The sequence below is a fragment of the Salvia miltiorrhiza genome, chromosome 8, assembly GCF_028751815.1.
Source record: "Salvia miltiorrhiza cultivar Shanhuang (shh) chromosome 8, IMPLAD_Smil_shh, whole genome shotgun sequence".
Taxonomy (NCBI): domain Eukaryota; kingdom Viridiplantae; phylum Streptophyta; class Magnoliopsida; order Lamiales; family Lamiaceae; genus Salvia; species Salvia miltiorrhiza.
Window position 1 is genome coordinate 52,721,433 of NC_080394.1, and position 24,065 is coordinate 52,745,497.

The window sequence follows — 24,065 nt, forward strand, 5'->3', positions numbered from 1 at the left end:
TTCTTCCATAATTCTCGACTTTTACCAACTTCTTCCATCCACGAGCATCCATCTCCAATCCATCTAATTTCTGCGCCAAAATGTCACAAACCATGTAAAATCATATAAAATCATGGCGAAACACACACTAAACTAAGTAGCCAAAATACACACATCAGACGTCGACGTGTGCAATGTATGCCACATAACTTCAGACGATGTCGTTTCGTCTTGTAACTTTTAAAAGGCGTGGAAGATGGAATTGTTCTTCAATGTTCAAGGGCGTGAAAACACAGACCAGAGGAGATTCAAGCTTGATTTTTGTCCCAACCGTAATTTTTGGTGGAGCTGCCGAACGAGCAATTATGCGTCATCAACACTTGCGAAATCTTCAAGTTAAGTAAATGCCCAAGATATTTTGTTCAATTCTTGCAATAATCGGCAAATTTTGTAGGATTTCGTTAATGGAGGGTTTGAGAAAAGAACCCTAATTTTATTTCAGTCAAAATGCGCAAGAAATGGCGTCGTTTATGTGAAATACACAACTATGTCGTTTTATTAATTACCAGCGTGTCCACATCGGATAATTCTGGTTCCACGTGTGTACAATTTTGGCCGGATATTGCCTTGATGCGAAAATTGAAAAAAATCGATAGTTGATGAATTTTAATAGGAAGTTCAAAGATTGAGGGAAAAAATAGAAGAAACAATAGTGTCGGATGGCCCTATTCAACATATATCATCAAATTTTGTCCACCATTTGAAAAAACATAAATTTTGGCCATTTTTTGTATGTCATGACTATTCTACCCTTCTCTCTCTCTCCTCTCTCTTTCTCTTTCTCATCTCCCTCTCTCTCTCTCTCCAGCGGGCAGCGGCTGCCGCTATCTCCTCTCTCTTTCTCATCTCCCTCTCTCTCTCTTTCCAGCGCGCCGCTTGGGCAGAATTCATCGGAGTAGAGGATGAGGCGGCGCCGGTGGAGAAGATCCTCCCTCTCTCTCTCACCAGCGGCTGCCGCTCTCTCCTCTCTCTTTCTCATCTCCCTCTCTCTCTCTCCAGCGCGCCGCTTGGGCAGAATTCGTCGGAGTAGAGGATGAGGCGGCGGCGGTGGAGGAGATCCGGTCCTCTGAAATCGGCGGCGGCGGCGGATCTGATCTGCTCGTTGCGCCTCCTCTTCCATCGGCAGATCTGATCTTCGCCTCCTTCGATTTCAGCCATCGGCAGATCTGATCTGATATGTATTTGTGATGCACGTATGGCACTTATGGTACTATTAATGCCATAAGTGCACACTTCCCCCTAGGGTTTAGATATTACATTTAGGGTTTAGATTATCCATTTGGGGTTTAGATGTTCCATTTAGGGTTTAGATGTTCCATTTAGGGTTTAAATGATGTTGTTGTTTTGTATTTGTGTTGCACGTATGCCATAAGTGCCAAAATGACCATTTTACTTAGTTTTATTTTGAATTTTCGTTGGCACTTATGGCACTAAATAGTGCCATAAGTGCCAAAATGACTATTTTACTTGGTTTTATTTTGGATTTTCGTTTGCACTTATGGCACTAGTCAAAGTAAAATCTTGGCACTTATGGCACTAATAGTGCCATAAGTGCCTAACCCGACCCGACACGCGACCCGCGTGCCTAATCTACCCGGTCTGCCTCATTAAGGGTAAAAACGTCCAAATCAATACACTACAGGAAACTAGGCGATTAGCGACGGAATTTTCCGTCGCTAATTTCGATCACCGACGGATCAACGATGGCTGCCGTGTGTCGCTGTAAAAGTGGTCGGTAAAAAAATTACCGACGGAATTTCGCATCCGTCGCTAATTATCGACGGAAATACCGACGGACCGTCCGTAGGTAAGCACACGACGACGCAAGCGTCGTCTGAAATAAGCGACGAAAATAGCGACGAAAAATTCCGTTGGTATTAGCGACGGAATTCATTTCCGTCGCTATTTTTTTTACAAAAAAAATAATATATATATAGGGTGTGGTTCTAGAGAGAACTATATTATTTGTGAGAACGTGAGAACCATCAAATCTAATGCATTCACTGTAAAAGTTAATGCATTCGCTGTTAAAATTAATGCACTAAAAAAAATAAAAAAAATTGCTCCCTTCAGAATTCGAACCCAGGATCTGCATTCATCCAACAAGATGATACATCCACCGTAGATCTTGATAATCGAATGGCTAAAAATGGTTCTCCGTTCTTTTTTTATTTATGGTTCTTTCTTGAACATCTCCCTATATATATATATCAATCTAATTTTATTCTCCACAAGTATTTTGGTATTTCTAATGTATTTTGAACTTAATTGCATACGTTAAGACGAACTTTCCAGTGGGTCACCCATCTTAGTTGTGCTCTAATTCAAGCACGCTTAACCTTGAAGTTCTTTTCGAGTGGTCACCAGTACAGAACACGCGTATTATTGATATAACTATCACCTATTAATTCATTTAAACTCTATTTTAATATACAATACTCCCTCCGTCCCTGAAATAAGTTCATCTTTTTCTATTTTGGGACGTCCCACAAATAAGTTCCTCTTTCTTTCTTTCTATTTTCGGACAACTACCCCACCACTAATAATACTTTATTTATTCTTACTTTTCACTTTTTCACCACTCTCAATACTAATTATAACATTTTTTTCACCTTTTCACCACTCCCAATACTAATTATAACATATTTTTTTCCACTATCAATACATTTTACCATTTTCCTTAAAACCCGTGCCGTCCCCAAAGAGGAACTTATTTTGGGGACGGAGGGAGTATGATTTATTCATAACCTTAGAATATGCTGAAGTCATATCTAAGACTTGTGGTGCCAACGAAAGAATGACGGTAAATATACGATCGAATTTAAAATAATAAAAAATAGTAATATTATAGTTAGTTAAAAATATATATATATTATTGTTGAAAATAACAATAAATTTAAAATATTCTCAATAATTTAAAAATAAGAATAAATTAGAATATTAATTAAAAAATAATAAAAAAATAAAAATAACAAAAAAAATTAATAATATTTACTGACGGAATTACCGACGGATTATTAATTAAAAAATAAAAAAATTAAAAAAAATTAAAAAAATAAATAAATCATATTTAACGATGGAATATTTTCCGTCGCTATTTTGTCGGTAAATTTAAAAAAAATAATAAATAATATTTAACGACGGATTATTTTCTGTCGCTATTCCGTCGGTAAATTAAAAAAAATAATAAAAAAATAAATTAAAAATAATGAATAATATTTAACGACGGATTATTTTTCGTCGCTAATAATTCCGTCGTTATTCCGTCGGTAAAATTTTGAAAACATCTTCGTCTGAATTTTGCCGCTGTTCCGTCGGTGATTACCAACAGATTATTTTCCGTCGGTGTCCGATATGTTTTTTTGTAGTGATAAAAATGGCCAAATTTTGTGTTTTTTCAATGTGTGGCCATAAATTGTGTTTTATGCTTCATTTTGGCTACTTCAAAATTTTACTCAAAATAGAAATCGACTTAGTTTATAAATTTAGAGGCAATTCCCTAAAAACAATAAATAAATAAATAAGTGAGACAATACTATTTGATTGGTCGTACTATTCGTAAACTCTCAAGAGTTCTGAATTCTTATCAAGTAAAAGGCCCTGCTCGCATTGATCATTTGAGAACAAGAAACTTTCACAGTTTGTAATACATTAAAATTAACTTCAAATTAAATTGATAGTAACAAATATAAATAAGCACTAAATTTTTTGCTTTTATACTGCTCCTAGCAAATATGACTGCTGAAATAGAAATTTTATTAAAAAGAAAAAAAAGAAAGAAAAACCCCTGAAAGCACAGACGCTAACAAAGGGCCGGGTTAAAAAGAACCGTCTAAAAACAAGACAAAAACCACACAAAAAACCACAAAGGACCAAGGGAACCTATGAGGTTAAATAATCAACCTCGTCCCCAACATCGTCGTCATCTAACATATCTCCCCATTTTTTCTTGTTTGTAGAGATCACAGCTGACATAGCTCGGGCTGCTTCGGAAGAAGAGTGAACCACAAAGTTTTGCATAATCGCCCCTCCAGCCTGAGCATGCTGCACTTTATTCAAGAACTCCATCGGCAATGGAGGGTCAAGAACGGCGTTCTGCAAAACGACACCATCAACACGGCCTGCTGGTTTTGGAAAATCTGAAGACATACCATTCTTGATTATACGCCGAAGTCGGTGCTTGATAGAGGAGTCAGAAACCTTCCCCTTCTTGGTAGCCCCCTTAGGTCGCCCTCGGCCGCGAGGTATGGGCAACTCCGCCATCGTCACCTTTCCTGGCGTCGCAACCAAGGCCAAATCTGAATTGCTACAGTGCGTCAGGGTGACAGTAGTAGCAGTATCCGTCGGACCAACCGAGGGATGAAAGTCAGAGGAATGAGGAGCCGCTTTCTGAACCGGTTGTGTGTTTGGCATTCCTGACGAGACCTCATTCCCACTGACCGAGTCAGAAAAGTCTAACGACTCCAGAGCAGCAAAAAGATTGTTATGTGTAGCCACATCAGACCCATTATTATGATCGTTTCTCCGAAGATCTTTTTCACCCTCCTCCTCCGACTCCTCCGTGTCAGCCACCTCTACAATAGCCTTGATAGCCTGCTCGTTCTCCCTGTCAATGGCATCACCCGTAGCCTTCCACTGATTCTTATTAGTTTGCTTTGGAACCTGCCATCCCCCACGTGCTGTTTCTTTCCGCTGCAGGTTCTCCTTAGGTAGGGTTGTTTCCTTATGCTCCAACTTCTTGCATTTATCAAAAGAATGGCCCGTAATCTTGCATCGAGTGCAATAAAGCGGCAACTGTTCATAGGCGAACTCCACGTAAAAAGACCCTTCATCACAGTGGACTAGTAAGCTTTCCGGTAACGGCGAAGCTAAATCAACCTCAAGAAGAATACGAGCAAAATGTCCAAATTCCCTACTCGCAGAAGCATTATCAATCTTAATGGGCAGACCGATATGCCTACTAATTCCAATAATGACTTTTGGGTGCCAACATTCCACATGCAAGTAATAAATTCTGACCCAAGTATGGCATAAAGATGATATTTCTCGATAAGGATCGAAAACTTTTACCCATTCTCGTAGACGTATGGTTCCTGTTCTCAGTTCCCATAACACTTGCCGTCTCGCACGCTCCTTATCGTTCTCCGTACTGAATTTGCAAGTGTAGTAACCTTTCCCCATGGGGATGAGTGTCCAATTATTTTGTATCTGCCATAGTGTGTGTAGCTCCTACTTGATATCAGCGAACAATCTTGGTTTATCTCCTTTTCGCAAGAGAAAACGGCCAATAAGAGAGTACTTGAACTCTGCTGCTTGCTTCTGATATAACTCCGACGGAATCGAGAAAACAGCCTCATCTCCTAGCTTGTTAGGCTTCAAAGCAAAAAACTTATGCGCTGGGATATCAGGCTTCCTCACAAACTTTGAAGCGGAGACCTCCGCATACGTAGCCTTCTTGTTCTTCTCCATGCTAGCCAAATCCTTATCTATCTCATGTTGTCGAATAGCCACAGATCCATCGTTCAAGTGTTGTGGTGCTCCCGACGTATGGATCGACGTCTGTTGTGACGGGGTATGTTTGTCTCTGGGTGAAACCCTAGCCGCAGAACTAGGAGAAACCCTAGCATTGGTGGGCAAGATAACTGGAGATTTCTCTCTGAAGTTTGGATCAAAATTCGCAGAAATCTTCGGCATCAACATGGTGGGGCGCCCCCGGACAACGGCAGCCGATTCACGGCCTGGGGAGGCCATGAGAAACGGCGGCGGTAGTATTAGGTTAAACTCGTTGAGGAGAGAGAATAGAGAGAATCATGTTTTCACCCGGCCTCCTACTCTGTTTTTATCAATAAGCAATTCTTCTCCTAGCAAATATGACTAATGAATCACTATGAGGGTGTTTGGCCAAGCAATGAGCTTATACAAACTTTAACAACTTGTGAAAAAATGTGTCAAGAGCTTATGAAATATAATATCTCAAAAACTTATGAATTGTTAAATCTTTTGCTTCCAAAGATATACTTGGGAATATTCTAAGTGGTCTGCCTGTACAGCTGTCACAACCATTTTCAATTGGTGATACTATAAAAGTATGGCAATGGCTGTCGCTTTATTTGATCCTTTTCAATTGATAGTTTAGGTTTTCAATTAGATTTTGATAGCAATTGGCGTGCTGCATTTAGCTCATGGTCTCTCAGTTGACCACTGCCAAAAAATATTTCAAACAATTTCTTAATAAGTGCATATATCTCTAGGCCATTTCATGGACTTAAATTGAGCGTTTCAATCATGCGGGAGTTGGAGGGTAAAAATTTAATTTCACTTTCGTAATTTGGATTTTGCGTTTTAGCTCGGGAATAGGATTGTAATCGAGTCAAAGTGAATATCGTCATATTTGATTCACATTTATGAAAATATTTTAATATTCAATTTGATTTTGAATACTAAATTCAATTCGATTTTATTTTCGAATTATTCAATTTGATTCGACTACTCGATTCGTTTTTCCATGCTATTCGATTCAAAATTCGGAAGGGAAAAATATGTTAAATAATATAGGTATACTATATCTAATATGTATAAACACAAAAAAAAAATGCTCAATAGTGTTCGTGTGTTGGGCAAACGGTAAGGGGTTAATGTCTAAGGCTAAAGGTCTTGGGTTCGAGACTTTTTGTGGCGCGGCCTTTAAATTTCTTTATTTAATACTGTTAAATTATCAAAAAAAAAAAATGCTCAATTGATGATTCATAGATTTGTAGCGAATGAAAATTATATATATATATATAGGGGAGGGTTAGAATAAAAACACATTTTTTTGTACTCCCTCCGTCCCATGAAGCAAGACCAAGTTTTCTTGTTGGTCTGTCCCACGAAACAAGACCAGTTTCTAAAAATAGCGAAAAATTTACTCTTTATTCATCTTTTCACTTTTTCACCTGCCACACTTAACACACAAAATACCAATTTCTTAATTTCCGTGCCGAAAAGAACTTGGTCTTACTTCATGGGACGGAGGGAGTATAAAATAGGAATCATTTTTAGCCCTTAGATCATCAAGATCTACGGTTAATTCATTACATTGTTGGATGAATTCAGGTCCTGAGTTCGAATCCCAAAGGTAGCGAAAAAATTATTTTTCGCAATTCATACCTTTATGCAGTGAATTCATACGTGTTCAACATAAAATTCATACATTTTAATGCGTTTTTATTTTACACAAAAAAATATATTTTTATTCTAGCCCTCCCCTATATATATAGGGTTGCATTCTATGACAACCACTCCCCGACATACAGAATAAAGACCAAATCAAGGTCATTCATTGAATCCATATCAACGATTCAGATTGCATTCGGATTTAATTTTTCATGTAATTAAAAATTGGTGATTAACATTTATTTGGGGTAATTGCCGTAAAAACTATATACTTTTTCGATTTTTGGTTTTTTTTTCCATGACAAAAAAATCTGAACAAAAATCCATGAATTGAAAAATTAATTGCAATTTTCCCCCGCGTCCATTTTCCGACGATCTCCGATGGAGATCCGATCCAACGTGGCTTAATTGATTCCAAGTGTTACAATAAAATCATGACATGGCAGCCACATTACCTTAATTTTCCACCTCACCTAAAATCAGCTCTGTCAGCTCTGGTGGCCCAAGGCAGCCAGAGCTGACCAAAGCAGCCAGAGCTGACCAATCTGCCTTGGTCAGCTCTGGCTACCATTTTTTGAGCATTCCATTTCCAGATTTTTGAGAAGGCATGGTCAAGTTAAGAACTAGATTTTTGCTCTGCATTAAGAACTACATTTTGAGCAGATTTTTGGTGTCATTCCATTTCCAGATTTCAAGCCATTCAGATCTACAAATTGTGTATTTTGAGCAGGGCATTCCATTTCCAGATTTTGAGCCATTAAAATCTACAAACCAACATTTCATTTCCATTTCCAATGATCATGAACAACAAGGTCGGCTGGTATTCCACATCCACATTGTGCAGCGGTTGCAAAGCTCCTGAATTCGAGCTTCCAGTTAGGTTTTGGTACATTTTGCTCGACGAACCCTAATCGACGAACACTAAGCTTCGACGAACCCTAAATCGACGAACTCTAAGCTTCGACGAACCCTAAGCTTCAAATTTTGTAATTCAATTGTCGAAAAACCATAAAACGACATCATTTAATTATAATTAAAATGACGTCGTCTCGTTCAATTCTCGGCGATGACACGCTGGAAATTCAATTGTCACCTCGAATTCAATTTGGGGAAAAAATGGACGCGGGGGAAAATTGCAATTAATTTTCCAATTCATGAATTTTTGTTCAGATTTTTTTTGTCATGGGAAAAAACCAAAAATCGAAAAAGTATATGGTTTTTGCGGCAATTAACCCAATTTATTTAATCAAAAAAGGTCAAATGTTTATAAAATAAATTGACCGAATTCATCCCGCTGAACAAATCCCGAAAATTCATCGCTTTCCATTTTGGGACTTGATCTATTTCGACGAACATATCGATGAACATTAGTATGTTCATTTGTTTTATACGAACATATCTACGAACATTAGTATGTTCATTTGTTTTTATACGAATATATCGACGAACATTAGTATGTTCATTTATTTTTATACGAACATATCGACGGACATTAGTATGTTCATTTGTTAGGAGTGACTGAAACACATACAAAAACGACTGATACACAATATTTAACTTATTTTTAGGGATTTAGTATATCTTCCCAAATATAAAATAGTGCTGAATGAATTTAATTATGGACGATATCAGTTACAGAATATTATGCATTTACTTATTTGACCTTTACAGATTTAAATACAAGAAAAATCTACAATTTTTTGGTCCATTAGATTAAGCAAAATCGATGCACAAGATTTAGTCTTTATTCTTAATCTAAGAGAGTGGTCTCCATTGAACTCTCCCCTATATATATATATATGTGTGTGTGTGTGTGTGGGGGGGGAGAGGGGGAGTGTTAAAATAAGTACACTTCTTAAGATATAAAATAAGAATTATTTTCAGCCCTTAGATCATCAAGATTTACAGTTGATTCATCATCCTGTTGGATGAATTCATGGTCCTGAGTTCGAATCTTAAAGGTAGCAAAAATTTATTTTTCGCAATTCACTCCTTTATACAGCGAATTCATACGTGTTCTACATAAAATTCATACATCTATTCTATAATACAATTAGGCCTTAGCCTACGTGGCAGCCCTCAAATTCTTTCTTTTCAATGTCAATCTCCAACATGGCATCTGAGAATCCAATCTGTAATTTTTCACGCTAATCTTTTATATTTCACTCTAATCTCTCTTAAATCTCAATTACTGCAGTTTTCCTTCCACAACAGACGGCAAAGTTGCAGAGAAAGAGTCACCCTAATTTGTCGTCCTCCAAAATCACGCTAATTTTTCATTTGCTATTAACTGCTAAGTCTTCTCCTTTCTCCTTCTAATTTGCCTTCTAACTATATTCATGCCTCAAATCCTCTCTTTTCAAACATTAGATGCTGCTCAAATCTCAATTAGTGCAGGATTTTCTTAAAATATCTCTCTATTCACTCACAATCAACATCCTCATTTTCCACTATAAATAATGGTTTCAAGATTTGTTTTTTACCAACACCACTCCAATCAAAATCCTACCTATTCCACTTTTGAAATCTACCGCTCCTCGCCGACTCCGCCAATTCCCTCACTACCAATAAAGGTGTGTTGTTTTTTATTTTTCTTCTTCATAGGTAGTTTTTAATTTTGTGTAGTGTATTGTTTGATATGTGAAATATGCATAGGGTAAATTGTAAACTGTTACATCTTGTTTGAAACATTTATAGTTGTGTTTGATTGTGTTGCTGATGAATTTGGTGATTGAAACATTTATAGTTGTGTTTGATTGTGTTACTGATGAATTTGGTGATAGATTGCATTTCCTTCTTCTGTTGATTGCATTTTAAAAATAGAATATGCTATCGCAAATTATTCGGTGCGGCGGTCGCACAAGAGTGCGACGGGTCGACCCGCTCCAAACCCGCGCTACTGACCCGAAACTCTGACCCGCAAGAGCTAACCAAGGCCGCCAGAGCTGACCAAACTCGACAGAGAGCTGAAATTCATTTGCCAGAGCTGACAAAGCTGACAACACTCACCAAGCGGTCAAGGCCGCCAGAGCTGACCAAACTCGACAGAGATGAAAATCATTCGCCAGAGCTGACCATCACTCGCCAGAGTAGATATCCAGTGCCAGAGCTGACAGTCATTCTCCTGACCAAGCTCGCCAGAGCTGACCATCACTCGCCAGAGTAGATTTCCAGTGCCAGAGCTGACAGTCATTCGCCTGACCATTATATACAAATGTATAAGCATATTATATACATTTGTTCGCATAAATGTATATTTATGTTAATATAAGTAATTAACTTCAATACTCATATTAGGGTTTAGGGTTTAGTTTACAGGGTGGGTTTAGGGTTTAGTTTATAGAATTTAGGGTTTAGAGGAGTACTTTATATTAAATGAAAGTAAATACTTAGGCCTAGTTTGGTAGGATTGGTTGGTTTGGGCTTGATTATTTTAAACCAAAGGGCCCATAGTTGCTAAGGCCTTACTAATAGCCTTTTTTTTTGTTTGATAGGTTTGTTTTAATGGTAGTCTATTTTTTTGGGCGTTCGGTAGCATATGGTTTACGCATGAATAAGTTGTAAAATTACAATATTGTCCTTTAATATTTTTCGAAATGACCAGCGTATCCCTCTTTTCAGTTGCCTATGTCATCGTCCGAGAAGATGGATCGTTCGTTGCTTCGAGGGAAAATTCCCCCGATTTTTTGGCTGGAGCGATTCTTCGTCTGATTCCCGCCATTATATATTGGATTATAATGGCTCAGCTGGAAATACACTTCTTCGGACACATAATTTGCTATCGACGGCTGGAAACAATGGCTTCTCCTGCGCATGGTAACCTATTTTCGAAATCTCCCAAATGTGGTTAGGGTTTATACTGTTGTTTCAAATACTTGAAAATAGAACTGATTATCTGAAATTTTTGCTGGTTATTTCGATAGTTTTTACATTTGGACCATTATTTTTTATTTTTTTATATGTTATTCGCGTTTTCATTTTCATTTTGGTGAAGATTGAGTTTTTTTCTAATTTTTGTGAATAGAATGCGAATGACAGTGTGAACATTCATTTCATTGATCTATTAATAAGATTGCATTGTTTTTGTTTAAATAATGTATATATATGAATTCATACTAAAAAATATGAGAATCTCTGCTTCATTCTTTCATTCTATTTGTTGATTCTATTTGTTCCTTGTTGTCTCTGCTGTAACTTTGTTCAAAATAGCGAACAGCGATGTGAACAGCGATGAGATAACTCCACCGCCACAAGGTGAGAAAGAGCTGGTGAATGATGTGGCTGAAGGCAGCGTCTGTAATAGTCAAAAGTGTGGACGAGAGAGACGGAATGCAGGCAGAAAGCACAAGCGAGATGATGGCCTTGATGGAGTTCGCGAGCTGCTGCTTGAAATCGGTCGCAACACAGACAAGAGGCTGGAGCACATTGGAAATAGAATTGGCTACGAATTTGACCTAGCTCAAGTAAGGTCTGAAGTGTTTGAGACTGTGTGTGCCATACCGGGACTCAATATCAGCGACAAGTTCGATGTTTGCGAGATACTCGTGGATAAGAGAGAGAGGCTCGAGCTTTTCATGAGCCTCCCTGAAGGAGCAAGGCAGGAGTACCTCATGCGCGTGCTGCAAATGCGTTGCAAGTAGACTGAAACAAGCCAACAAGCCAACCTATCCTTTTGCCTGATTATGTGAAGACAACTGCTGAATTTCCTTCATTTTTAGTACTTTGTTTCAATTTGAGGTGGTTTCTTCTTGTGGTTTTAGTATTTTTTTTACTTAGGTTTGACTTCTTTTGTTATAACTATTATGGATGCTATGACAGATGTTTTTCTTTAGCTTCTTTTGAAAACTGTACTAAGTTTCATGTGATGACAGTTCTTGTTATTAAGTTATCTTTGTTGTGTTTGGAGTTATATTTATCTCATTTTATTTCCTTCAACCAATATTTATCTCCTTTTATTTCCATGATTTTTTAACATAAGTTGCACAAATACTTTCTTCATCTTGCAGTCAAGCTTCTACCAATGTTTCTAGTGATTTGAAACTACATTTTGCTGTCAATTGTGATGAAAAACAGGGTCAAAAAGCAGCATTGGTTCATTCATATAGTTCAAAGATCAAAATTACAACTCCCCCATCTTAGCAATAAGATCACATTCAACCGAGGCATCTTCATTTGCGGGGGGGACAAAATAACATCAACATAAAAGTAACATGAAAAACACAATATAAAGAAATATAAAAAAACACAAACTCGAGACAGCTAGAAATGCAATCCAACACAACAGACAACATGAGAACAGCCTACTACCAAGGAGCCCACGACGAACCACACGAGGCCTCTGGTACATCTTCGTCAGCGCCTTCTTCGTCATTAGCAACGGCATTTGGCTCCAGAAACCGCAGTCTCTACTCAATGTCCGGCCACTTACGATCACCAAATAGCCGGCGTTAGACGAGCCAGTCCTTGTAGCGGGGAAGAGTTCACCTCACCAAGGGATTGGGGAGAATAGATCGGGTTGTTAGAGCTACGGCCAAGCTTCTCAGTTGCTGTATCACTGATGACGATCACAGTGCGAGAAGTCGACGACTCTGCTTTGATATCAATGGGATCGAAAAGCTTGCAAAGGTTGCGCCACTCGGGCTCCCCCTTCCAAAAATAAGCCTCGGTGAACTCGTCATCCTTAAACAAAAATTATAGCAAAAATGGCAAAATTTATGAGCAACACAACAACAACCAAAAATTTATGAAGACCAATTAAAATCCTTACCTTGATGATTCCTTTCCACGCGACGTTCGCTGCAATCACCATGTTCTTCTCCACATCCCAATGAGTTCCATTATTCTTAGATATGCGCTTGAAAGTGGCATGTCGCCCTTTAAGAAAGGCAATCCTTTCTTCAACAACGTCGATCTCTAACGTGGTGTTGAAAGCTTCGTTGAGAGAGCTCATTACGCATAATTTTGCGTGGACTGACTTGTACGGCGGAACAGGCTGACACTCCTCCTTCTTTGCTATCAATGACTCAAGAAGGAACTTGTCGTGGGCTGCATTCCATTGGTTATCGTAGATATACCACGACTGAGCATCGATATCCCTCAAAGACATTCTCTGTTTTTTTTTATGGAGAAGAGGTAATGAAAGGAGAAGATGCATTGAAATGAGAAAACCATTGATTTTTATAGACAAAAACCGAGAACAAGAGGTGTAGTTGAGGAGTGTATTAATTGCATGAGAGTAAATTGATTTGATAAATATCCATCGAATTTGAGGAATTTGGATGGATTTCTTTGGATTGTTTTAAATTCTTCACTGTAAGTTAATCATCATTGCTCTATGCATCAGCCAGCCATTGTTCTTTGTACAAGGATTAAGCCTTAAAACACTTTTGCATGCAATTAATTGTATGAGCCGATGAGGCAACCACCACCTGTTTCCTTTGTATTTAATTTTTCACAAATTTGAGAAGCTATCTTCCCTCATTGCTTAATAGATGCATTTTTTAAATAGCAAAGAAATTCATCCAATCCAACTGATATGAATTGCAGAACCATCGTAAAAAAAAAGGTATAAATAAGATAAACGATTTAATACTGAGTAGGAAAAAAAAGTAAATTGATTTAAAATAAATTAAATGCATGAATATTGAATATCAAAAAGTAGAAAAATGCAAATATTTCATTAGTTTCCTTATTATTCTTATTACTTTTTTCCATTAGAATGTGATTATTTTTTCTTCGTATGCTATTGCTATGAATTGGAGTATTGATATATTTCATTTGCCATCTTATAAATGCCAAAGAAAAAAAATAATACTTGAACTAACACCCACGAATGTCACAAGATATAATACAAAAATTGAAATATGTCTTTATATATTTTTGGGACTTAAAATCCCACAAAATATAAATCCTCCATGATCAAAAGATTCGAGTGAAGTATTTCATGGGTCTTTAAAATTGAAAACACCTAACCTAACTCATCTTAGCAATGACAAAGCCTAGCAAAACACCAAGTAATAAAATAACAACAACCATGAACACATAAACAAGTAGTAAATCAATTTGATATATATTCGGTTGGCGTGAGCTGCAATGATTCCCCGGGAACATTGGTGCATTGTGTTGCTCTGCAGTAAACGAACACCCGGACTGTGAGGTGGCTGCCTGTTCATGCGGAACGAAGTTCGTTGCCGCCTCCAGATGTTGATATTCATCACACCATATGAATCCTTTAGGGTGATCGCCGATAATGCCTTTCAATGGACATCTGTAGAAGCATCTTCCCGGATTCCTGCCCCGCGCGCAATTGACGCATCCGTCCATTACCACAATCACACATTGGTGTTTTGCTTACGTACTGCTGCCAATTTTCCATTTTTACTGCAAAACCAACGTGAAAATGGTGATTACATGCTTGGAGAAGAAGAAAAAAAACAATCAACTACGAAAAATTATATTCATTAAGCAAAGACAACAAAAATAGAAATGGTCTAATTCCATCCAATCCAATAAGCAAAAAACAACACAAATATCACAGCATATCCATACCAAAATTCTAATGAACAGGACAAAGTATAGATCATAAACACATTGGTCTTAAATTCCAACTTAAATAGATGGTTGTGAGTTAATCACTGCACATGCATTAATTCATAGCATGTAAATATTGTTGCCACATTGTTTGAGCGAGGACATCCCTGTCCGCGTTCCACCATTGAGATGATTCAATTGTGTCAACGAAATCCTCCTGCTCGTCATTGGTGTTCTCGAGGTCTTGGAGAAGAAGATCGTACTGCTGCTCGATCGGATCAACCGCCATGTTGGAACGAATGAAGTTTTCAAGGAGAACGCACGCCATGATTAGCCTAACTTGGACTTTGATCGGATAATAGGTTGTACTTCTCAGTGCAGCCCACCGCATCTTTATGATCCCAAATGCACGCTCAATAACATTCTGAGCCTTAGCATGTTGTAGATTAAACAACTCCTCAGCATTTTGTGGCCTTGAATTAGTAGGCCCCCACTCCTTCAAATGGTAACGGACTCCCTTATACGGTGCTAGAAAGCCTTCACTGTTTGCATAGCCACAATCTACCAAATAATAGTTCCCTAAACAATTGATAATACAAAGACCGATTAAACATATATTGATAAGAAAAAACCACAGAATTTCTCTTTAGAAACGTACCGCGGGGGACTCTAAATCCATGTCGCCTGTTGACTGCATCCCGGAGTACGCGTGAATCAGCAGCTGAGCCCTCCCAACCCGGCAGTGCATACACAAACTTCATATTGCGATCACATACTCCTAGCATGTTGGTCGCAATCTGCCCCTTACGTGTTCTATACCTGGCCTTGTCAATATTGGGCACCAACACACTAATATATGTGTCGTCTAATGCACCGAGGCATCCCTAAAGGCAGGACAAAACAGGCTGTTGTCAACTATTATTTGAAAAATTGCAGCATATTGGATTCATATAAGATTTTGTTACATTATTTTAATTTATAAGTACCTTAAACCACTTCCACCTCGAGTCATTACATTCTTCGGAAACGGGTTGTGGCTTCACCAATAGGAGTACATGGATCTTCAAAATGGCATTCAAGACAGTATGCACGTAATGTGATATTGTTTGTCCCGATCTCCAAAAATCAAAACGGACAATCCTATTCTTCTTATGATGTGCTAAGATTGACAAGAACATCACCACTTGTTCTTCAACACTTACATATGTACCGTCATCCAAAGAACCTAGTTGCTTTAACAAGTTACATAATCGACCGAATGTGTTGCAGTCCATCCTTAGATTGAGTATACAATCTACATCACTAACATTAGTTAATCGATTTAAGTGCTTTACTTGGTCGGGTATCCGAGCTATATAGCTGTAAGGCTGAGACTCACAGCCACGTTTTCTCTTACGGGATTTCAGCCTAATGATTACTTCAATAATAACGACTAGTTAGTTGTAAAATTGACGCATAACTTCCTCAATCATCCAAGCCACAACTTTCTTGTTAATTGATGTGTTTATCATTGTGTAGTACCAAATTCTACAACTGCAATCAATCCAATATAACACAAGAATTTGTAAGACGGGTGTAGAGACTATGGGCATAACGAGTCCCCATAACGTTACCACAGAGATCATGGGCAGACCATGTATTTCATACAAAAAACACAAGAAATCACCAACCAAACTAATATAAAAGCACAGGACAAAGTTTGAGTAAGTGACTGTCAATCAAAGGAGATAACAACCAATATGAAACAGAAAAATCAAAAATAGAAAAATTTAAAAAGAAAAGAAATCACCAATCAGGATAATCAGCACTAAAGGAGCAAAAAACAATCCAAAGAAGCATAGCATGTGTAATCAGCAGCCTAATACATATCAGAAATAACATTTTCCACCATTTTACACATCTCTAACCATCAAGTAAAGAGATTTTGAAATGGTTGGTAAAGCCAAACCTTTTGTCGTGCCTTGGGGTGGAAAAGAATTGTCGTAGCAGCAAAAGATACAAGAGCCTTCAACATTTTACCTTGCAAAACAGAAAATCAAATATGAGATGCCACATTGAGGTCGACAAATGCAGCAGTCAACATAACCCGCAATATGTAAGAATAAAAGCAAAAAATTTCATAAATTGAATCCATCGTCACCACGAAAAGAACATCTCCCAATTTTTCGAATGGTTCATTTCTGAAATCAATTGCGTTTTCTCAGTAACAAATATCTCCAATGGAAAAAAGAATAATGGCAGAGATTATTTACTTCGCCTAAAAAAATTACAAGACAAATGGAAAAAAAAAATCGTCGGAGCATTCTTCACGACAAAGCAGAGATTATCGAACAAAGAATAATGGGAGAAGAGATACAGATAAAATGAGAATTACTTACCAGTTCGACGGAGCATTCTTTCACGGCAAAGCAGATGAAGAAAATGGCAGATTTTGTTGTTCCCAAATCCCAATCTTTAAAATCGATTTTCGGAGGGCATTAATGAAATTTGAATTTTTTAGCCCTCCTAGATTAATGTAAACCGGTGCCCAACGCTAGTTAATTGAACGAGGCGAAACAACATTATTCATGCGGGTCGTCGGGCTGATGCGGGCCTTCTTTGTTATTTGCCAATTCTATCAAACACTAAGTAAATGTTGGATTATTTAACAAACTAACATATCCAACCCTATCAAACTGGGCCTTATACTTATATAAGTATACATTTGTGCGAACAAATGTATATCTCATGTTTATTAAAAATAATAATTATTGTAAACAAATGTAATAATTTAAGATTCAGGATTTTGGATCTGGGGCGCAGGCCGGGTCAGGGCAGACCCGTCGCACTGGAGTGCGACCGCTGCATGCAAGACCGGCTGATATGCTATTGTGTACCAACTGTTCGACGAAATGCCTAAATGAAATTCGAATATTCTATTGTCTACCAACTATGGTGCGCGTTTTGGGATATGTTAATTGTACTAGATGTTTGAAAAATTCACAGCTGCTCTGCTCTGACCTTCCGAGCTGCTCTACTCTGGCCTCCCGATCTGCTCTGCACTGGTCTCTGATCTGACCTTCTGAGCTGCTCTGCTCTGGTGTCTGCTCTGACCTTCCGATCTGTTCTACTCTGGTCTGCTCTGACCTTCCGAGCTTCTCTGCTCTGACCTTCCGAGCTTCTCTGCTCTGACCTTCCGATCTGTTCTACTCTGACCTTCCGAGCTGCTCTGGTCTCTGCTCTGACCTCCGAGCGGCTCTGCTCTGGTCTCAGCTCTGACCTTGAAAATAACCCATTACATATTAAATTTTGTTTAGGATTAATTATGCGAAAAATCATGAACTTTGGTTGGATTTCCAAGTTTTCCATGAACTTAACCAACTGATCAATTTTGCCATGGTTTTGAGAAAACCCCAAATAGAGTGCTGACATGGCACTCTTTAAGTTATCTCAAAATTGATGTGGCATCGCCGGCGGGAACAAGAGACGACGATGTTTAATAAACCCTAAAACTATGTTTTATTCACCAGAGCTGAATAAACTCGACAGAGCCTACGCTTATTCACTATAGCTGGAATACACTCGCCAGAGTAGATTTCCATCGCCAGAGCTGACAAACCACCAGATCTTACAAGACCGACAGAGCTCTGGCGGCCTTGCGAGTGTTATCAGCTCTGGCATGGAGTGCAATATCAGCTCTGGCAATGAAGTCTTTCTATTAATGCCACGTAGGCGCCAACTCAAAACGGAGCACCACCGGAGGTAAAAACCATGGCAAAATTGATCAGTTAGTTAAGTTAAGGGAAAATTTGATAAGAAAAAAAGTTCATGGAAAACTTGGAAATCCAACCAAAGTTCATGATTTTTCGCGTAATTAACCCTTTTGTTTAACATGATATTTTCATTTAATCTGCAATTTAGTATAATTTTTAATAGAATCATTAATTTTTGATGATCTTGTGTGTAAAGCTTTTTATCACAATAATTTGTTGGAGTAATTCTATATTTTATTTCTAGCATTTTCTATTGTAGACTGGAGATGTTCTAAAAGAATATTCATAGGCTTTTCGAATAAATTTGGACTTATAATATTGCATAAATCTTGAAAGAAATTACCTACTAAAATCATGGAAAAAGAGAAAATAGCCAAAGGTATATAAAATTTACAATATTCGAACAAGTTCTGATCTTTTTCTTCACCCCAACTTCCTAAATTCAAGAAATAATTTTATTGCAAAAGTGGTTCGGAAAAGAAATTAAAAAGGAGTTATTGACATACTAAAAAGTGTATGGAATGTCCGCGAGCTCCACCGAATGACAGTATAAAAAGTCGGCTCAGGAATGCAGAGGTTCCAAGCATGTGGTTTATGAATAAGGGCGCCGTTCTAGACACGCCGTCGCCGGTGGAGTTCTTGAATAAAGTGCACAATGCTCAGTCTGGATGAGCGATTATGCAAAATTTTGTGGTTCACTCTTCTTCTTCAGACGCAGCTCGAGCTATGTCGGCTGTGGTTTCTAAAAAATGGGGAGATATGCTGGACAACGAAGAATCTTTTGACGAGGACGATCTTATGTTCTCTTAGTCTTGCTTGGTTTGCAGGTTCTTGTGTCCCTCCGTTCTGGTCTGCTCTGGATCTTCCGAGCTGATGCTGGTCTGCTTTGGATCTGCCGAGCTGATGCTGGTATGCTCTGGCTCTGGGGAACTGGTGTTGGCTGCTCTGGTGTTTGCTGCCCTAGCGAGGTCTGCTCTGGCGTTGTCTGCTCTGGCTCTGCAGCTCTGGGTCTGCTCTGGATCTGTTGCTCTGGTGTAGTATGCTCTGTCTCTGCTGCTCTGGCTCTGCTTCTCTGCTCTACGCAGCCTTGGCCGGAAGGGTGGTTTGCTCTTCCTTGCGTTGTTTTGGTTGCTGCTTTCCCTTTGCGTTGTTTGCTCCCTTTTTGCGAGGGTGTATTTGTTTTTTTTTCATTTTTTTGGGCTTTCTTTTTTGAGGCTCAACTCCTTGTTTGCCTGTGCTTTCAAGGTTTTTTCCAAACTTCTTTTTTTCAATAAAATTTCCATTTCAGCAGTGGAAGAACTCGAAGACCTCCCGTGGATGTAGGTCTTAATGACTGAACCACGTAAATCTGTGTCTCGTTTATGCTTTATAATTGGGTGTTAGTTTCATGCTTCATCAAACGGCAACCTGCAAAAGAAAAAAATGTTTTCGAAAATTACTGTTGGCAACATTTTAAACATTTATTTATTTTTTTAGTTTTTTTTGGTTGGACGAGTGTAGTACATGCGGCAAACATATACCTCCTTCGCACCCGGCTCTCCCCATCCTCCCGCTTTGAACCAGCCTCGGCTCTCCAACGCGTGGGCGGCTCTAGCGGCCCGGCTTGATCCGGCTGCTAGAGCCGCCACTGGAGATGCTCTCAAGAATCTCATTAGGTTCTTTAATGTAGCAATTAAATTAAGATTTTATTAAAGAAAAAACCAAGGAGAACCCTTGAAAGCACGTACTAAGGTAACTAATCACACTACCATTATCATCCTCTTCTTCAAACCTTCATTCTTCAACTCATATACACAAAAATTAACAATTCCTGCAGCAATCATGGCAGAGATAAAACCAGAAACAAAAAGTTGTATTCCTCGACAACTTCTACAATACTCAAGTTTCACCATTACTTTCTGCACGAGCAAGAAACTCTACTCGATCGCGTCTTCACCAAGGCTTGAGGTCCCCAATTGGTCCTGCAGTCCAGTTCAAAACGTTGTCGCCAGCCTTCAAGTAAATACTCTTGTCATGAGGCAGCTTACGGGCGAGCCCATTTAAGATTTGGTGGAAAGCGTCTCCGGATTGTGCTGGCTGAGGGAACAGCATGGCCTGTTTCATGGAAGGATTCGCGAGTAGCCTCTGCTTCCTGAGAATCACATCAACCGGGATGGATGTGAGGATGGCATCCAAGTAGGGGACGTCCTTCTCTGCTACAAACACTCCAATTTCCTCCCATGGAATAGCGTCTGCAAATGGCAGCACTATGTCGTCTGCTATGATCACCGGGATGCAACCAAAGATCACAGCTTCGACAAGCCTGGGGCTCCATGGAGCCCAACCTAGAGGGCATAAACAGAACACAGCGCGCTGCATGTCTTCGTAGTATGTGGTTGGGTGGTCTGTGGAGATGTCGAATAGTGGATTGTTCTTGAAATTCTCCCACATGGACGCTCGGGCACCTCTGTACATAGATCAAGAATATATGCCATTAGCTTTAAATGAGTTTAGAATTAGAATGAACGATATTGGAGACTTTGGGATGTGAGACTGTGTTGAAGATGCTCAAACAAGAGAAACTAATACCATCTTCATTTGACTGCAATGTTGAGACATACCTCGCGTAGTAACCACCTTCAGGGTCGTTGTTTACATCATAGAACAAACCACGAAAATAGACGAAGATGGATCTTGGTGTGTCGGGGGGAATCAAGTGGGACATAATTTTCTCTGGAGGCGCATATGGAGGTATTGTTATTGAACCTTCATTTAGGCAGACATGGTTTCGCTGTCCAAAAGTTTGAACCAGTGTAGAACGTTGAAGCAACGGCAGGATCCCTCTTTTTACAGCTTTCTCTTCCTACAATTGGCCAAACCATTGGAAAATCATCATCTAGTGTCCTCAGTAAGCAAGGATCAAGTAAACATCCAAATTTATAATGTCGTAAAAATTTCACATATAATGTCTACTTTATATAGCCTAGTAAAACAAAAATGCATAACATTTATCAGAATAATCAACTACTTTTTTGTACAGATATTAATAATATCAGTTTGTATGCAGCTGATGAAAAATGTGTGTTTTTAGTTGGTTCTCATTCAACAGTCCAATTCTGTAGAGATGAGAAAGCAACATATAGAAATAAAAAGCTTACTTGATAGTGAAAGCAGGCACCAAAATCATGAGGAACGAGAAAGAAATGATCAGCTCCTTCAGTTCGATTCCAGTAAGGCCATCTTGCCGAGATGAGCTGTATAGCGCTCCTCATCATTCTTGGAGATTTGAAAGGCAGTGGCAATCCATTGGGCGCAAGGTCACAAGTCGAGTAAACAGGTGTGTAAAACCAATCTGCTTCATTGGGATTCAGAGTTCTAACGGCACTGGTTAAGAGAAACTGGTGCATAAATATCTCAGCAGCAAACATGTGTGTTAGACAACGTGGATCTTTCTGCAGGATCTTCTTGTTGTATTTGCTCGGAAGTTCGTATACATAAACTTTCAATCTTCCCACAGGATTATCATCAAGAACATCACCAGCACTTCCTACATATATAGATACATAATGACAAGATCACCAAACATGTTTCAAATAAATTGTTGTACAACATAAAAGTAAGTTAATGAATTTGAAACATATTTGAAAATATCAAATGATTAATCCTAAAAATGAATTGGAATGATAAGAAAGCTTATAGTTGAGACTTCCCCAACACAATTATAAACTTAAAGGAAATTTTATCTTGACAAACGTAAGGAAACCAGCCAGAACTTGCCAATTTCCAAAACCCTTATTTTTTCACCCCCAAATTTCTTGACTGTATAGAGCAGTAATACATATCTTCGAATTAAACCTCCACAGAAACACACAACAAACTGAAAAAGTAGCATTTCTTCCTGAATTCGATTGCATATCACCAAACTTGTACAAGCTCAACATTACGCAGAAAAATTGAGAAAAGCTGCAAAATGCATGCGCTAGCTGATGCAAATTTCAATATCATAATTCAATTGCTCAAAATTTCTTCATCGAGGATTCGAATCAGCGTAATTAGTTGAAATTAAAGAGAAATAAGACGCACCTGAAATTCTCTCGGTACGCGCACCGCGGCGGTCAATCCCGTCGACGGCGACGGTGGCCGTGAACAGAGCGAGAAGCAGAAAACCCCACATCGGAAACTCCATATCTTGCTCAGGTCACAGCTTCCGAAAAGAAGACGCTAATATGATGTTTTAAAGGAAAAGGAGGAGCAGGCATTTATGCAGTTGAGCAGTCGTACTAGAATGTAGGTGAAGAGTTACCTTCTTCGGCGTGTTTGCTTTTCTTGCCATTTAAGACAGCGCTAAGGAGGAAAAAATAATCGGAAATTTTAATGTAAATAATGTCCATTTTGTGATAAGAGTATGGTATTGGTATAAGAATTCTGATTGTTGCGTGCTGTGCTTCAATGGCGAATGATAGCTGCATTTGCCTTACCGGTTTGATGGCCCGTCCACCTCTCCAATTTTTATTACTACAAAAACTGCTGCTGTTAAGATCATCCACATTAGAGCAAAGGCGTGGTCCCACGTGCACGTAAGAGACACTCCTCGGGCTTTAATTCAAATAAAGCTCTTTAATTTTAAAATAGTAGTAGAATATTTTATTAAAATTTAATACTCCATCCGTCCCACTTCAATAGGCTCGTTTTCTATTTTAGGTTGTCTCACTCAAATAGGCTCAGTCTTAATATGGAAATATTTAGGGCTATATTAAGTAGCAATAAGGAGTACTACTATTTATTCTTTTCATAAGAGAGTACTCTTAAAAGGTGAATTTTTGATGGACCAAACACCATTTAACTAACAAAAAGCGAGTTTCTTAATCTCCGTGCCAAAAAGAAATGAGTCTATTGGCCTGGGACGGAGGGAGTATTATACTATTAATTAAAATAAATATAATACTTAAAATAAAATTATAATAAAAAAATTTAATTCTATCATCGACGCTTCGTGACTTCCTTTACGAGTTTCATGTGCACGATCAATTCATCCGCATCCATCTTCGACTTGTCCCCATGGAAAACTTGGAAGTCGAGAGTTTCTGTGATGCCCCGCTCTTTTAAATACATATTAGAATAAATAGTTGCATTAATTACAATATTTCTTTTGCATATTTAATTATTACTTGAGATTATTATATTAAGATGATATTACTTCAGCAAAGTCTGTACAAGAGAGGCAGAGTTGGTAGCGCTGCACTCTGGCAGAGCTGGTAGCACTGAACTCTGGCAGAGTTGGTAGCGCTGCACTCTGGCAGGGCTCACGGCAAGATTGGCTCTGGCGGCCTTGGTCATCTCTGGCGAATGATTGTCAGCTCTGGAGATGTAGGCAGCTCTGGAATGATTGTCATCTCTGGCGCTCTGGCGGTCTTGGTCAGCTCTGGCGAGTGATTGTCAGCTCTGGAATTATTGTACGAATGACTGTTGCATGGTATGATATTCGTAGTTGCACAAAACAAATTTGTGAAATCTTTGTTATCTGTCGTCACATGGTAAAATATTCATAGTTACAAAAAAAAAAATTGTGAAATCTTTGTCATCTTTGGTTTATGTTGCATAATTTAGTGT

General features: G+C 38.6%; 2 protein-coding genes across 3 annotated transcripts; both read right to left on the reverse strand.

The window, feature by feature from the left end:
- Positions 1–14,582: 14,582 nt before the first annotated feature.
- Positions 14,583–17,312, reverse strand: LOC130999044 (uncharacterized). 2 transcript variants are annotated; one of them, XM_057924515.1, is made up of 4 exons: positions 17,103–17,312; positions 16,673–16,743; positions 15,383–15,608; positions 14,583–15,303 (listed from the first exon to the last, which is right to left on the reverse strand). In XM_057924515.1, exons 1-4 carry the CDS (start codon positions 17,116–17,118, stop codon positions 14,840–14,842), a joined length of 777 nt encoding a protein of 258 aa, XP_057780498.1. In that variant the 5' UTR covers positions 17,119–17,312; the 3' UTR covers positions 14,583–14,839. The 2 variants fall into 2 exon arrangements, with proteins under 2 accessions (XP_057780498.1, XP_057780497.1); XM_057924514.1 differs by lacking the exons at positions 16,673–16,743; positions 17,103–17,312 and adding an exon at positions 15,711–16,209.
- Positions 17,313–20,142: 2,830 nt separating this feature from the next.
- Positions 20,143–23,026, reverse strand: LOC130999040 (probable beta-1,4-xylosyltransferase IRX10). The gene is made up of 4 exons (XM_057924509.1): positions 22,539–23,026; positions 21,614–22,002; positions 21,077–21,318; positions 20,143–20,922 (listed from the first exon to the last, which is right to left on the reverse strand). Exons 1-4 carry the CDS (start codon positions 22,639–22,641, stop codon positions 20,409–20,411), a joined length of 1,248 nt encoding a protein of 415 aa, XP_057780492.1. The 5' UTR covers positions 22,642–23,026; the 3' UTR covers positions 20,143–20,408.
- Positions 23,027–24,065: the final 1,039 nt, after the last annotated feature.